This window comes from Fukomys damarensis, unplaced genomic scaffold (assembly GCF_012274545.1).
Source record: "Fukomys damarensis isolate Sample0158 unplaced genomic scaffold, DMR_v1.0_HiC HiC_scaffold_15, whole genome shotgun sequence".
In the NCBI taxonomy this organism is placed as follows: Eukaryota; Metazoa; Chordata; class Mammalia; order Rodentia; family Bathyergidae; genus Fukomys; species Fukomys damarensis.
Genome location: NW_022900927.1, coordinates 13,683,075 through 13,696,243, shown reverse-complemented (window position 1 = coordinate 13,696,243; position 13,169 = coordinate 13,683,075). Strand labels below are relative to the sequence as shown.

Below are 13,169 nucleotides of genomic sequence, written 5' to 3'. Positions count from 1 at the left end.
CTCTCTTGTGCTATAATTATATTACAACCTGTATTCCAGAACCATTTGATTGGTACAGATTATATTGAAATATTGATAATCTGAACAGCTGGTGCTTTAATCAGTTCTCCAGAATTAGTAATTTTTAGCCTGGAGATTGTTCAGTGGTTAAACCCTGAAGGCTCTATTGCTATAATTATATTACAACCTGTATTCCAGAACCATTTGATTGGTACAGATTATATTGAAATATTGATAATCTGAACAGCTGGTGCTTTAATCAGTTCTCCAGAATTAGTAATTTTTAGCCTGGAGATTTAGTTCAGTGGTGTTGCTGCCTGCCTCGCAAGTTCAAGGTCCCGAGTTCGATCGCTGGTATCAAACCAAGCCAAAAACAAAACAAAACTTTCCTCAGCAAGAATCAGTACTTTTTACATCATTCAGTGTAATGGGCCTGAGAAAGATCTTATTTCCAAAGTCAAATGGGTCCATTTCCTGATGTAGGTAAACAAAGTACAAAAACCTGTCCTTCAAAGGTGAGGGTGCATTATCTCTACATTGTGATGATTTAAATAGATTACAGATACCCCAAAGTAACTGTAATTCAAGAGAGATATAATTTTATTGCTCTCTCATGCACAAGACCATGTAGGTGATTGGACCACGTATGGCTGTGACCCACATCTTCCACCTGTGCTGCCATTCTCAACAGACACCTTCTATCTTGATGACCCACAAGGGCTTGCTGTAGCCTCTACCATCTCATTCCACTGTTAGAAAGAAGCACTGGCAAAGAGGGAGCGTATGCTCCTGCTTATTAAGAGCAAGACCCAGAAGCTGTACACAGATCTCCACTGATATCCTGTTCACTAGAATTAGAGGCACAGCTCCCTATGGAACAAGTGACAAGTCCAAAATTAAGGTCTTTGAACCACAGTGGGTATCTTTGTAAAAATACATATATATCAACTTCATCTTCAGAGAGTTCCGGTCCTTAGATCACAAAATTAGGGAGCCAAATAAATATTTGCAAAACAAATTCTAGGGGGCATATTGCTCCCCTTTGTAACAGAAACAGCCAGAGAAGAAGCTGAGACTTGTGTCATCACCAGACTAAGATTATTGCAAGAAATACTGAGATTCACTGCCTAGATTTCCCATCAGAAGTAAAGTATGTGTTTTCCAGTTGTCCAGAGTAGTGTCAGAAGATTGCTTTTAGCTGTCAGCCTCCTTAGGGGAATGGCTTGGCTGAAAAGAGCCACACATCCTGTTATCTCCTTCTTCTGGGGAAAGAAAAGCATCCAGTGATTGAAGAAAGTCTAATCTCTCTCACCCCAACTTGAGTCTAAGAGTTCCCTACAGGGTTGGCAGAGATTTTCATTGAAGAACCATATTGCCTTGGGTTCTGCATGTACTCAGTCTGTCTGTTCATCTGTCCATTTGTCCATCTGTCGGTCTGCCTCCCTCCCTCTCTCTCCCTCTCTCCCTCCAATTTGGATTCCAAGAGCATGCTACAAGAAGTCTGCTTCATGGAAATCTCCATCTCAGAGTCTGTTCCAGGGAACCTATCCTCTATTTCTCACGGGAGAGTTGGCGTCATTTTCTAAGATCCCTGATGGTTTACAAGATTGGGGTCTGAGGACTGAATGAGGAAGGACATGGAAATGAGCTCACCCTGTGAAGTGAAGTCTGTGTCAGTGCCTTTGAAATGAGTTGCATAGATGAAGCCTCCTCTGTGACCCTATCTTTCATTCTTTTCCCTCACTTTTTCATATGATAAAAAAGTTTTCTATATGTCAATGATATCCTTTTAGCAACTTCAAATAAGTGATCCAACCATAAAATTGAAAAGGAAAGTTGACTGTTAATCCTCATAATCTAGAGTTACAATTTTGTCAGAACATCTTTAAAACTCAATATTTCTAATATTATACAGAATACAGGTAGAATGAAAAGTATATATTAGTCACCTCTTATGTGCATCTGTATACTTGGTAACCTTACATACACACACATATACATATATATACAAATATGTGTGCATGCGTGTGTGTGTAAGCCCTCTTACATATATTTTTAATTGCAGTTATCTCTAATATGTTTATTCATTCCTTGTTCTGGAATATGAGTGTTCTGAACTTGCCAGGAAGCTTGCATCTCTATTTAATAACTCTGTTCCCAATACCAAGAATGGACTTAGCATATAGTAGATAATTATGAATGTGTTGAATATTGAATGATGAAATCAAAGACCAGTTAATTCAACTACTTACTTAGGACTATATACTTCAAATATGTATTTTTATAATGAAACATATGCCCTTGAGATTATTATCAGTGATTAGAATTTAATGTGAAAAGTTATTTTTTAAAAACTATCCACAGAGAATTGTCTGCATTCAGCCTGGCCATTCTTTCTATATTAAACTTTATCTGGCCAGGGATTTAGCTCAGTGGTTGTTCTACCTTCTCTGTAAGTGCAAGGTGCTGAGTTCAATCCCCAGTACAAAAAAAAAAAAAAAAAAAAAAAAAAAATGCTGTGAGAAAATGAAAAAATGGAAACAAAGTATTTGCAAATAGGGAAGGGAGGAGGGGATGAAGGGAGGGCAGGGACAGGGGATAAAAATGAGAACCAAGACCTGTCATGTAAAAGTATAAGATCTCAATGATGAATGTAACTGTACTGTATACCTAAACTGTATACCTAAAATATAAAATAAATTCAATGAAAATAAAAAACTTTATCTTTAGGCTAAATTGGTTTGAAAGATGGTGACTAAGATACTCCAGAAATTGTCTTCCCATGGACACATCAATTTCAACAGCCATTCAAGAACAAATTACCAGGCTGGGCATTTAGCTCAGTGGTGCCGCTGCCTGCCTTGCAGGTAAGTACAAGGTCCGAAGTTCAATCCCACGTACCAAAAAAAAGAAGAAGAAGAAGAACAACAACAACAACAAAAAGAACAAACTGCCTACCCAAGAGCTAAGGAAACCAGGAAAGACATGGTAGTACATGGTTTTAGTACAATAAGAAAAGAAACCATACATCAAGAAGGCAGAACGATAGACTCACCTGCATCACAGCAGCTTGGAGAGAGACGCCGCTGGTTGCAATGAAGGAGAAGAAATTAATTCAAGGCCTTAGGCTCTATTGAAACCTAATACCAGGCAGAGCCCTATAATCCCAGGCCCCAGGTCTAAAATGCCAGGAAAGCATTAGCCAGGTGGCCAAGGAACTCTCTGTCACCCTTCCTCTAACTTGGGCAAAGGAGGAGAGCAAGAATCCACTTGTTGGGGAGTGAGGATGAAAGGACTTGGCCCTTTGGTCCTAGGTACATCTGTGGACTCTCAAACAGCCTGGGTATTAGATGCCAACATATGGCCCTAGTCTGTCAGATTTCTATTCTGGCCAACATCACCACTAGCTGATTGTAGCAGGACTGGGCCATGAATCCATCTAAGCAGTAGGCAGGCTTAGAACCTACCATGTGCTGCATTGCTCCCAGAAGACTGTGGTCTCTCACTATGATAGCTTGATGGTGTTGGTGGCCACTGGAATGACACAGGAGCCTAGGGTGGTTTCTCCTTGGTGATTCTGCTTGCAGAGGGGCAGAAAACCATAGTGCGTGACTACAGATCAGTGACTACAGAGTAAAGGCTTGGGTCTGTATTGGCCCTAGAAAGAAACAGTCAAGTGGCCAGGGGTTCAGCTCAGTGGTTCCACCACCTGCCTCGCAAGCACAAGGACCCAAGTTTGATTCCTGGTACCAAAAAAAAAAAAACAAAAAAAACAGTCAAGAACAGACTTGCTGTTCAGATATTCAACTAATTTACGCTAAATAACATATGAGGACTGACTTAGGACAAACCTAGGCTTGGATTGCCCTCTACTGATGAGACAGCAAGAAAAACAACAGGAAACTCTTGAAAAATGTGAAATTAGAATGTCTTCTATTGATGAAATAGTAGAAGTGATGAGAGGATGAGAGAAAACAGCCTACTTAGAATTTCTGGAAAGAAAGGCACACCTGTAAAGACAAGCAGAATACAAAATATTGGAAAAAAAAAAGCGAATCCTTTAATTCTCAGATGATGTAGCACACCAACAAGTATCAAGAACTTTCATGGAACCCTGACCTCACATAACAGTTAAAGTAAGATGCCAGAAAGTGACTAAAGTAACTAGTGAGGAAAAACTCTGGCATCAAGAATTTAGAAGGGCTATTTTAAAGAAACTTGATGAGCTTCAGGAACAGAAACACGCTTCAATACTCGGGGAAACTTAACAGACATGGAAAGGAAATAAATCAACTTGAGTTGAAAAAAATATACTCAGAAAAATTCAAAACAAAATAAAGGGAAGCTGGGTGTGACGGTACACACCTGTAATCCCAGCACTCGGGAGGCTGAGGCAGGAGGATCACTGTGAGTTCAAGACCAGCCTGGGCTACACAGCGATTTCCTGGGCAGTCTGAACTACATAGTGAAACTCTGTCTCAAAAAATAAAAAATAAAAAAATAAAATAAAAAATAAATGAATAAATGGGATAAATGGGATAGATCATGCCAAACAAAGAATTAGTGAGCTGGAAGATAGGCTAAATGAAAATATTCATTTGGAGGAGAAGAAAAGAAAAGAGAATGGGAATTTTGAAAGGGTACAAAATGGGAAAATATTTGGGTGATTGAGGTTCAAGTTTGACCCCAGCCTGAACAATTTAGTGAGATTCTGTCTCACAATAAAAATGCAAGAAAGGATTGGCTATGGGGACGTAGCTCAGTCCAGGTACAGAAAGGATAAAGGTCACCAATCAGATTTATCTCATCAAAGTCTACCCCAACATATATCAAAGTCAAGCTTTAAGAGGTGAAAGATAATGATTCTCTTATCCGTAACCTGGCTTAGAATTTCAATCTGATTTCATGTGTTGATGGCTTGCTTTGCAGCTGGTGGTGCTACTGGGAGATGTTGAAACTATGAAGGAGGACTTTGCTGGAGCAAGTAGTCATTTGGAATTCTGGGAAATGGCAGAATGGTAAGCAGCAATAACTTCAGGCAGAAAAGAGAGAGGTGGAGACCTGGGACTCAGGAAGAATCTGATGGGAACGTTTTGGCCTACAGAGAAGATGAATAGACAATTCATAGAAAAAGAAAAGGGCAAGCTGCACTTTCTCCCTGGCTTAGGGCTTGTGAGAAAGGAGAGCCAAATCTTACAAGAGACACAGTGAAAGCAGGGGTTTCCAAAAGCCCTCAGGGAGATAGGCAGCAGTTGAACAGACCAGCAGATGCTGTGAGCTACAACAGTTGGTGAGTGACTCCAGGCCAAACACTTGCCATATTCCCTGAAATGAACTATCAGACATCATACAAGGGAGAGGACTAATTAGGATTGTGCCTCAGAGCAGCCGTGGGTTGGCTTTATTTCAGGGTGTCCAGCTTCATGCTCCCAGAGTCATTGAATGAAGGTCAGCCAAAGGAGACATCCATGGGTAGAGAGCCATGGTCAGGCCACCAAGAGATACCCAGAATATTCTAAGCTGAGTAACACCCATACGCAGAGGCCAGGTCTGAACCTGAATCTCCATGAATGTGAAAGCCTTAGGAGTAGCACTCCCATTCTTGTCCTATGACCTGCTTTCTGGTGACACTGTACATTGCAGAACTGGGCTTTAACTGTCTTCTTTGCCAAGAAGAGCAGGGACATGTCATGAATTGGATGTTGCCCCTAAAACTGTACTCTGGAAGATGATCATACACTTGAAATAACAGAGAAATTATTTTTGGCATTGTTACTGTTCATTTGATTGTGCTGTTTTTTTTTTTTAATCTCTTTTTTTGTTTGTTTTTGGCAATGGTGTTTGTTTTGTGTTTTTCTAACTATGAACATTGTACTCAGATTTTGGGGGGTTCAATTTTATTCCTTTTTTCTTTTTCTTTCTCTTTCCTTCCTTTCATTGTCACGCATTTCCTGGGGGCAGTCTTACTTTGTCCTCTGCCTTGTTTCTAATCTCTTTTTCTGCTTCTCTTCTCTATTTTTTCCTGCTCTTCTTTTTTTTCTTTTTATTGAGTTTATTGGTACAATCTAGGTATACAATAGAGTTATAAGTTTTCTATTCTTAAGGATGTTTCTCTTATTTTTCACTATCATATAATTTTTTCTTTTTGCCTCTTTTTCTTTCATCTTCTTTTTCTTGCTAAGTTTTTGGACTATGTTTATCTAATTCTATAAATATCCTTCTATTCCCCAATATGATCCCTTGGAACATTTTTCTTTCCTTCTTCTAATAGAGTTTAAGGTTTCAGTATTTCTCTCTTGCATTCCCCCACTTCCAGATTCTATACTGTTAATAGTTTAACCACAGAGCTTTGTTAATCTTTTGATACATCACTGTAAAATTACAATCAACATTTTTTTCTACCACTAGCAAAGATACAGTTGTCACATTTAGTAATCCTATCTATAACTCAATAGTACTAAGGGTTACCTTAATGCTTATCTCATAATTGCTGGTTTTTTCTCTAAGATTAAGGGTGGCACCTAATTGGTTTCCATGGCTATATTAATATCTATTTTGTCTTGTGTAATATTAGCTATCTAGTTTGCTTGATATTAGAAGGGTCCCATACTTCTTGCTGTCTCTCTGTAAGCCAACACTTAGATTACCTTTGTGACCCTAACACTACTAAAGTATATTCCCAGAGAACTTTCATGCTAGGCTAACTACATAGCACCCTATAAGCATCCACATACCTCAGCACAAAAGAAAACAAGCACAAATAAAAGCAACAGACACATGAGAAGAAAGGCAAGAAAGTGAATCCCAAAACTCCCAAGTCCCTGAAGCAAATCCAGGGACTATTAAAGGACAGAAAGCATAAGCTATACACCAGAATTAATTGAAAGATTAGGGGAGAAAGTTATAAAGCAGTCCATAGAAATATTTTCTGGGATTAGAGAGGATATAACTAAATGGATAATGGAAGTAGTAACCAAAAAGTTGCAGAAGCTTTTAGAAGACAATAATAAAAAGCTAGATGAGCTAAACAAAACAATACAAAACATGAATGACCAATTCACCAAAGAATTAGATTCCATGAAAAAGCTTCAATCACAAATCCAAAAGATGAAAAATCATACTGCAAGTATAGGCAGTAGAATCAATCAACATGGGGACAAAAATCTCAGATCTAGAAGACAATCATGCCTTCAAAGACAAGTATTCAAAGTCACATTAAAAATAACAAGAGAACATAAAAAATGGATTAGAAAATACTAGATGATGCAATGAAGACTAAGGATAATTGGATAATGTAATATAAGTATAATTGGAATAAGTGAAAAATCAGAAGATTGTGCAAATGGCATAAAAAAGCTGTTCACAGAAATAATGGCAGAAAATATCCCAAATATATGGAAAGAAATAAACATATAGGGCTGAGGATGTAGTTTAGTGGTGCTGTGCCTACCCGGCAAGTACAAGGACCTGAGTCTGATCACTGGGGCAAAAAAAAAAAAAAAAAAAAAAAAAAAAAAGAAAAGAATGAAATAGACATATAGATAAGTAAAGCATATAGAATCCCCCCCAAATAAAACCCCAAATAGCCACGACCAAAAGAGAACCTCTCCCACTCCACATTCTACTTAAAATTTCAGATGTCCATCACAGGAAAAAAATTTTGAAAGCTTCTAGAGAAAAATGACAAATCACATTTAGAGATAAGCCAATAAGGATCATGGTAGACTTTTTCACACAAACTTTAAAAGCCAGGAAGGCTTGGAGTGAAATATTTTAAGTCCTAAAACATAGTGACTACCAACCCCAGCTTTAGAATTCAGCAAAACTTTCCTTTACAATTGATGGACTAATAAGGTCTTTCCATGATAAGGATTACCTCAAAATTTTATGATCACCAAACCAGCATTATAAAAAAATTTTGGGATATTGTAGAAAAAGACAATGAAGCCAACAATGCTAATATGTCAAAAAGAATGAATATATCTGCTGGGATGAGCAGCTAAGCAAATGGGAAACAGGAATGAGGAAATCAGCATCAGGAAAATTATGCAGTGAAAGGAATAAGTCAGTTCCTTTCAGGTCTAACTCTCAGTGTGAATGGTCTCAATTCTTCAATCAAAAGACACAAACTGGGGCTGGGGATTTAGCTCAGTGGTTCCACTATCTGTCTTGCAAGTGCAGGGAACTGAGTTTGATCTCTGGTACCCCCCCCAAAAAAAAGAAAGACACAGACTGACAGAATGGATCCAAAAAACAACCCCCTAGCCAGACACCTGCAGCTTGGGCAACAGGCTCCAGTCAAAGGCCCACCTGGAAAACAGCTGAGCAGGTGTGTAGGCCACAGCCAGGGCTGCTACATCCAGATACCATCAGTAAGTGCAAGCAGACCTCAGCCAGAAGTCTGCATGGACAACAGCTGCATGGATACACAGGACAGGGTATGCAGGACATGGCCAGGGCCCCACTCAGACACCAGCAGCTTGGGCTCATAGCCTCCAGTCAAAGGCCTTCCAAGATAACAGTTATGCAGGTGGGCAGGCCCCAGCAAGAGAAATGCCCAGATACCACCCTAACTATGCACAGGCCCAAGCCAGAACCCTGCCTAATCAACAGTCAAGTGCAGGGATCTAGAAGACCACCATTCTGAACCCAAAAATTGGTGCAGTAGTGAACAGTAGAGAGAGGGCCTCTCTGAGGTTTGCTGAAAATTGAACCCCACTGGGTGAGTAGAGTCATCTCAACAAAGGCACAAGAGGCTGTATCTGTTAAAATGAGAAAACACATAAATAAGACTCAAAAACATACTTCCAGAGGCAATCCCAAGCGGCAATGAGATGGAACAATCTGATAATCATCTGAACTCTCTGAACTGTCAATGAAAGAAGATCTGGAAAAAATAAAATCAGAAATTATTTCTTGGACAACAACAGAGATTGAGTCCATAATAAAAGATGTGATTAAACTCTACAGGAGACACAGATTTAAAAAATAGAGAAGCAGAAGAATATGGTAGAATCCCAGAATAGGAAAAAAAAAGGAATCCATAAAACAGATGCAAACAATATCCAGGAGATTAAAAACTCCATTGAAAGTTTACACAACAAAATAAGCTGATGAGAGGACAGAATATCAGATATAGAAGACATGATTGCAATTAGTAACCAGGAAAAGAAAAATTTGTTAATAATAGTAAGAGACCATGAGAAATCAATCTAGAAGCTGCTGGATGATGCAAAGATGAATTACGTAAGACTGATCAGAGTCAAGAAATAGGAGATTGTGCAAATGGCATAAAAAAACTGCTCAGAGAAGTAATGCAGAAAACTTCCCAAGCAAGGAAAAGAATTTGACGAACAGATAAATGAGGCATATAGGACTCCAGCTAGCTGTGATTAAAAAAAAAAAAAATCTACACCTAGGTATATAATAGTTAAGATTCCAGAAACCTAACAATAGAACCAAAAAATATTATAAGCAGTTAGAAAGAAACAAATTACATACACAGGAAATCCCATCAGATTCATAGCGGACTTCTCAGTACTAACCCTCAAGTCAAGAAGAGCCTATGCTGCCTGCTTCCCAAGCACAAGGTCCTGTGTTCAATCCCTGGTACAGACACACACACACACACACACACACACACACACACACACACACACACAGAATTTCAAGCCTAAAATAACCTCCAACCCAGATCAATGTACCTTGCAAAACTATCTTTCAAAATTGAAGAAATAAGGTACTTTCATGAAAAAGAACACATAAGGAACATCATGAATATCAAACCAACACTTCAAAAAATTTTAAATAATATCCTAGGAAAAGAGAATGAAGATCACAATCTCAGGAAGCACAGCAGAATGAATCTATCAGACAACACAAGAAATTAAATGCAAAGGGGGCAAATTGAACAACAGAAAAAGGTCATGACAAGGATAAGTCAATACCTATCAGTTATAACCACCAATGTTAATGGTCTTGATTCACTAATAAAAAGAAATAGACTGGCAGAATGGGTCAAAAAGCGAGATATAACAATATACTGCACATAAGAAACACTTAATTTAAATAGAAACACAAAGACAAAGTAAAAGGGTAGGAAACAACACCCCATGAGACAGGAACCTGAAAAAAAGCAGGACTAGCTATCCTACTTGCAGATAAATGGATTTCAAGCTACTAATTAAGAGAGACAAAGAAGGGCACTACATCCTTGTAATGGGAACAATCCAAGACAAAGGAAGAGATGACAATCATAAATATATACACACCAAATACTAATGGCCCCAACTATACAAAACAAATATTAATGGACAAGAAAAATAAAATAGGAACTAATACAATAGTAGTGGTGGGCCTTAATGCTCCACTGTCACAAAAAGATAGATTAGACAAAAAGTAAACAACAAATACTCAAATTCAACCAAACTCTTGAAAAATGGATTTAACAGATGTTTACTGAGTGTTCCACCCCACAAAGTCAGAATATACATTCTTTTCAGCTGCAAATGGGTTATTCTCCAAAATAGACCACATACTCACTCATAGAACATGTTTAAGTAAGTTCAAAGGAACTGAATTCTCCCCTATCTATTATGACAGACCATAGTGTGTGAAATTGGAGATCAATAGCAAAAGAAACCACAAAGAATTTCATAAACACTTGGAAATTGAATAACACAATTCTTAACAACCAATTTCACAGAGGAAATTAAAGAAGAAATCAGACAGCTTCCATAATTAAATGATAATGCCAATACAACATATCAGAATCTATGGAACACAATGAAAGGAATATTATGAGGGAAATTAATAGCAGTGAATACTCATATTAGGAAAAGAGTGAGCTCAAATAAATAACCTAAGGTGAACCTCAAGTTTCTAGAAAAATAAGAGCAGAACAACCCATAGGCTCATACAAGGGAGGAAATTATAAAGATCAGAGCAGAATCAGTGCAATGGAGACTAAGAGAATGGTACCAAAAAAAATCAACAAATTGAAGAGTCAGTTTTTCTTTTTTTCTTAAATTTAATTTATTGTACATTCTAGGTAGACAGTACAGTTACATTCATTACTGGGATCTTGTACTTTTACATGCCAGGTCAGTTTTTCAAAAGAATAAATAAAACTGCTAAACCCTTAGTCAACCTTATCAAAAAAAGGAAAGAAAAGGCCCAAATCCATGCAATTAGGAACAAAAAGGGTGAAATTACAATGGACTCAGCTGAAATCCAGAGGATCATCAATACTTACTTTGAGAACCTATAGGCCAATAAGATGGCAAACACAGAATAAAATGGACAGATTCCTAGATACATATGAATTACCAAAGTTGAAAAAAGAAGACCTAAAAATTCTAAATGACCCAGTATCAATCAATGCAATTGAAAATGTAATTAAAACTTTACCAACTAAAAAAAGCCAGACCCTGATGGCTTCACTGCTTAACTCTACAAGACATTTAGAGAGGAACTATGACCACTACTGTTTAAACTGTTCAATAAAATTGAAAGGAAAGCAATTCTCCCAAATTCAGTCCTGGAAGCAATCATCACCTTGATCCCAAAACAGAGAAAGATGCAGCCAAAAAAGAGAAGTATAGGCCAATCTGACTAATAAACATAGATACAAAAATCTTTAATAAGATATTAACAAATAGAATGCAAATCATCAAGATCATACACCCTGACCAAGTGGGATTCATTCCAGGGATACAGGGATGGTTCAACATACACAAATCAATAAATGTAATACATTATATTAATAGGACTAAGGACAAAACCCATATGATCATCTCAACAGATGCAGAAAAAGTATTTGACATAATCCAACACACATTCATGATAAAAAACTCTCCAAAAAATTGTAATAGATGGTCTCTATCTCAACCTGATAAAAAGCCAACTATGAAAAACCAACAGCCAATATCATACTAAATGATCAAAAACTGAAATCCTTGGCCTGCCTTGCAAGTGCAAAGACCCGAGTTCAATTCCTAGTACCAAAAAAAGAAAAAAGAAAAAAAAAGTGAAATTCTTCACATTAAAATCAGGAACATGACAAGGATGTCTACTTTCACCACTCCTGTTCAATATAGTTTTGGAAACATTAGTCACAGCAATTAGGCAAGAGAAAGTAATAAAAGGAATAATGATTGGAAACAAAAAAGTTAAATTGTCATTATTTGCAGATGACATGATACTCTATATAGAAGACCCCAAGAACTCCACCAAGTCTTTCAGACTTAAGCAAATTCAAGGTCAACACACAAAAATCAATAGTTTTCTTGTACATGAACAAGAGACTTACTGATAGAGAAACTAGAGAAACAGTTCCTTTCACAAGAGATCCAGGGTTAGGGATTTAGCTCAGTGGTGCTGCTGCCTGCCATACAAGCACAAGGTCCTGAATTCAATTCCTGAAACAAAAATAAATAAACTAGGAATCACCTAACAAAAGAAATCAAAGAGCTTTACTCTGAAAACAACAGCACTCTGAAAAAAGAGACGAAAGAGGATATCAGAAAATGGAAAGACATTCCTTGCTTGTGGGTAGGAAGAACCATTGTAGTAAAAATGGCCATATGTCCAAAACTGCTACATAGATTCAATGCAATCCCTATTGAAATCCCAGCAACATATTTCACAGAACTTGAGAAAACAAACCAAAAATTCATTTGGAACCAGAAGAGACCTAGAATAGCAAAAGCAATTCTAGGCAACAAAGATGAGATGGGGGATATCACAATCCCCAACTTGAAACAACACTACGAAGGTACTGTGATAAAGCCAGCATCGTACTGGCAATAAAACAGAACCAGTAATCAGTGGAACACATTAGAAGATGCAGAAACAACTCTAGACACACTCAGCCACCCCACTTTTGACAAAGGAGCTAAACACCCTCACTAGAGAAAAGATAGCCTCTTTAATAAATGGTACTGGAAAAAATTGAGTTTTAATTAGTCAAAGATGAAAACTAGATGCATATCTTTTACCAGGCACTAAACTAAAATCAAAATGGGTTAAAGATCTAAATATTAAGACAGAAACACTAGACTGGCTGGAAAAGTGGTTAGGTAGAACTCTTGAAGACATTGGTGTAGGAAAAGATTTCAGGAATTAACAAACCTCAGTAGCATATAAACTAGCACAAAGAATCAACAAGT

General features: G+C 37.6%; 1 protein-coding gene across 1 annotated transcript in view; it reads left to right on the top strand.

Annotated features, from left to right (window-relative positions):
• Window positions 1–13,169, top strand: part of LOC104874008 (submaxillary mucin-like protein) — an 89,132-nt gene that overhangs the window by 12,369 nt on the left and 63,594 nt on the right. Inside the window, exon 11 of the mRNA XM_019210112.2 lies at window positions 4,930–5,018. Within this exon, the coding sequence (XP_019065657.2) occupies window positions 4,930–5,018 (89 nt within the window). The remainder of the gene's footprint in view (window positions 1–4,929; window positions 5,019–13,169) is intronic.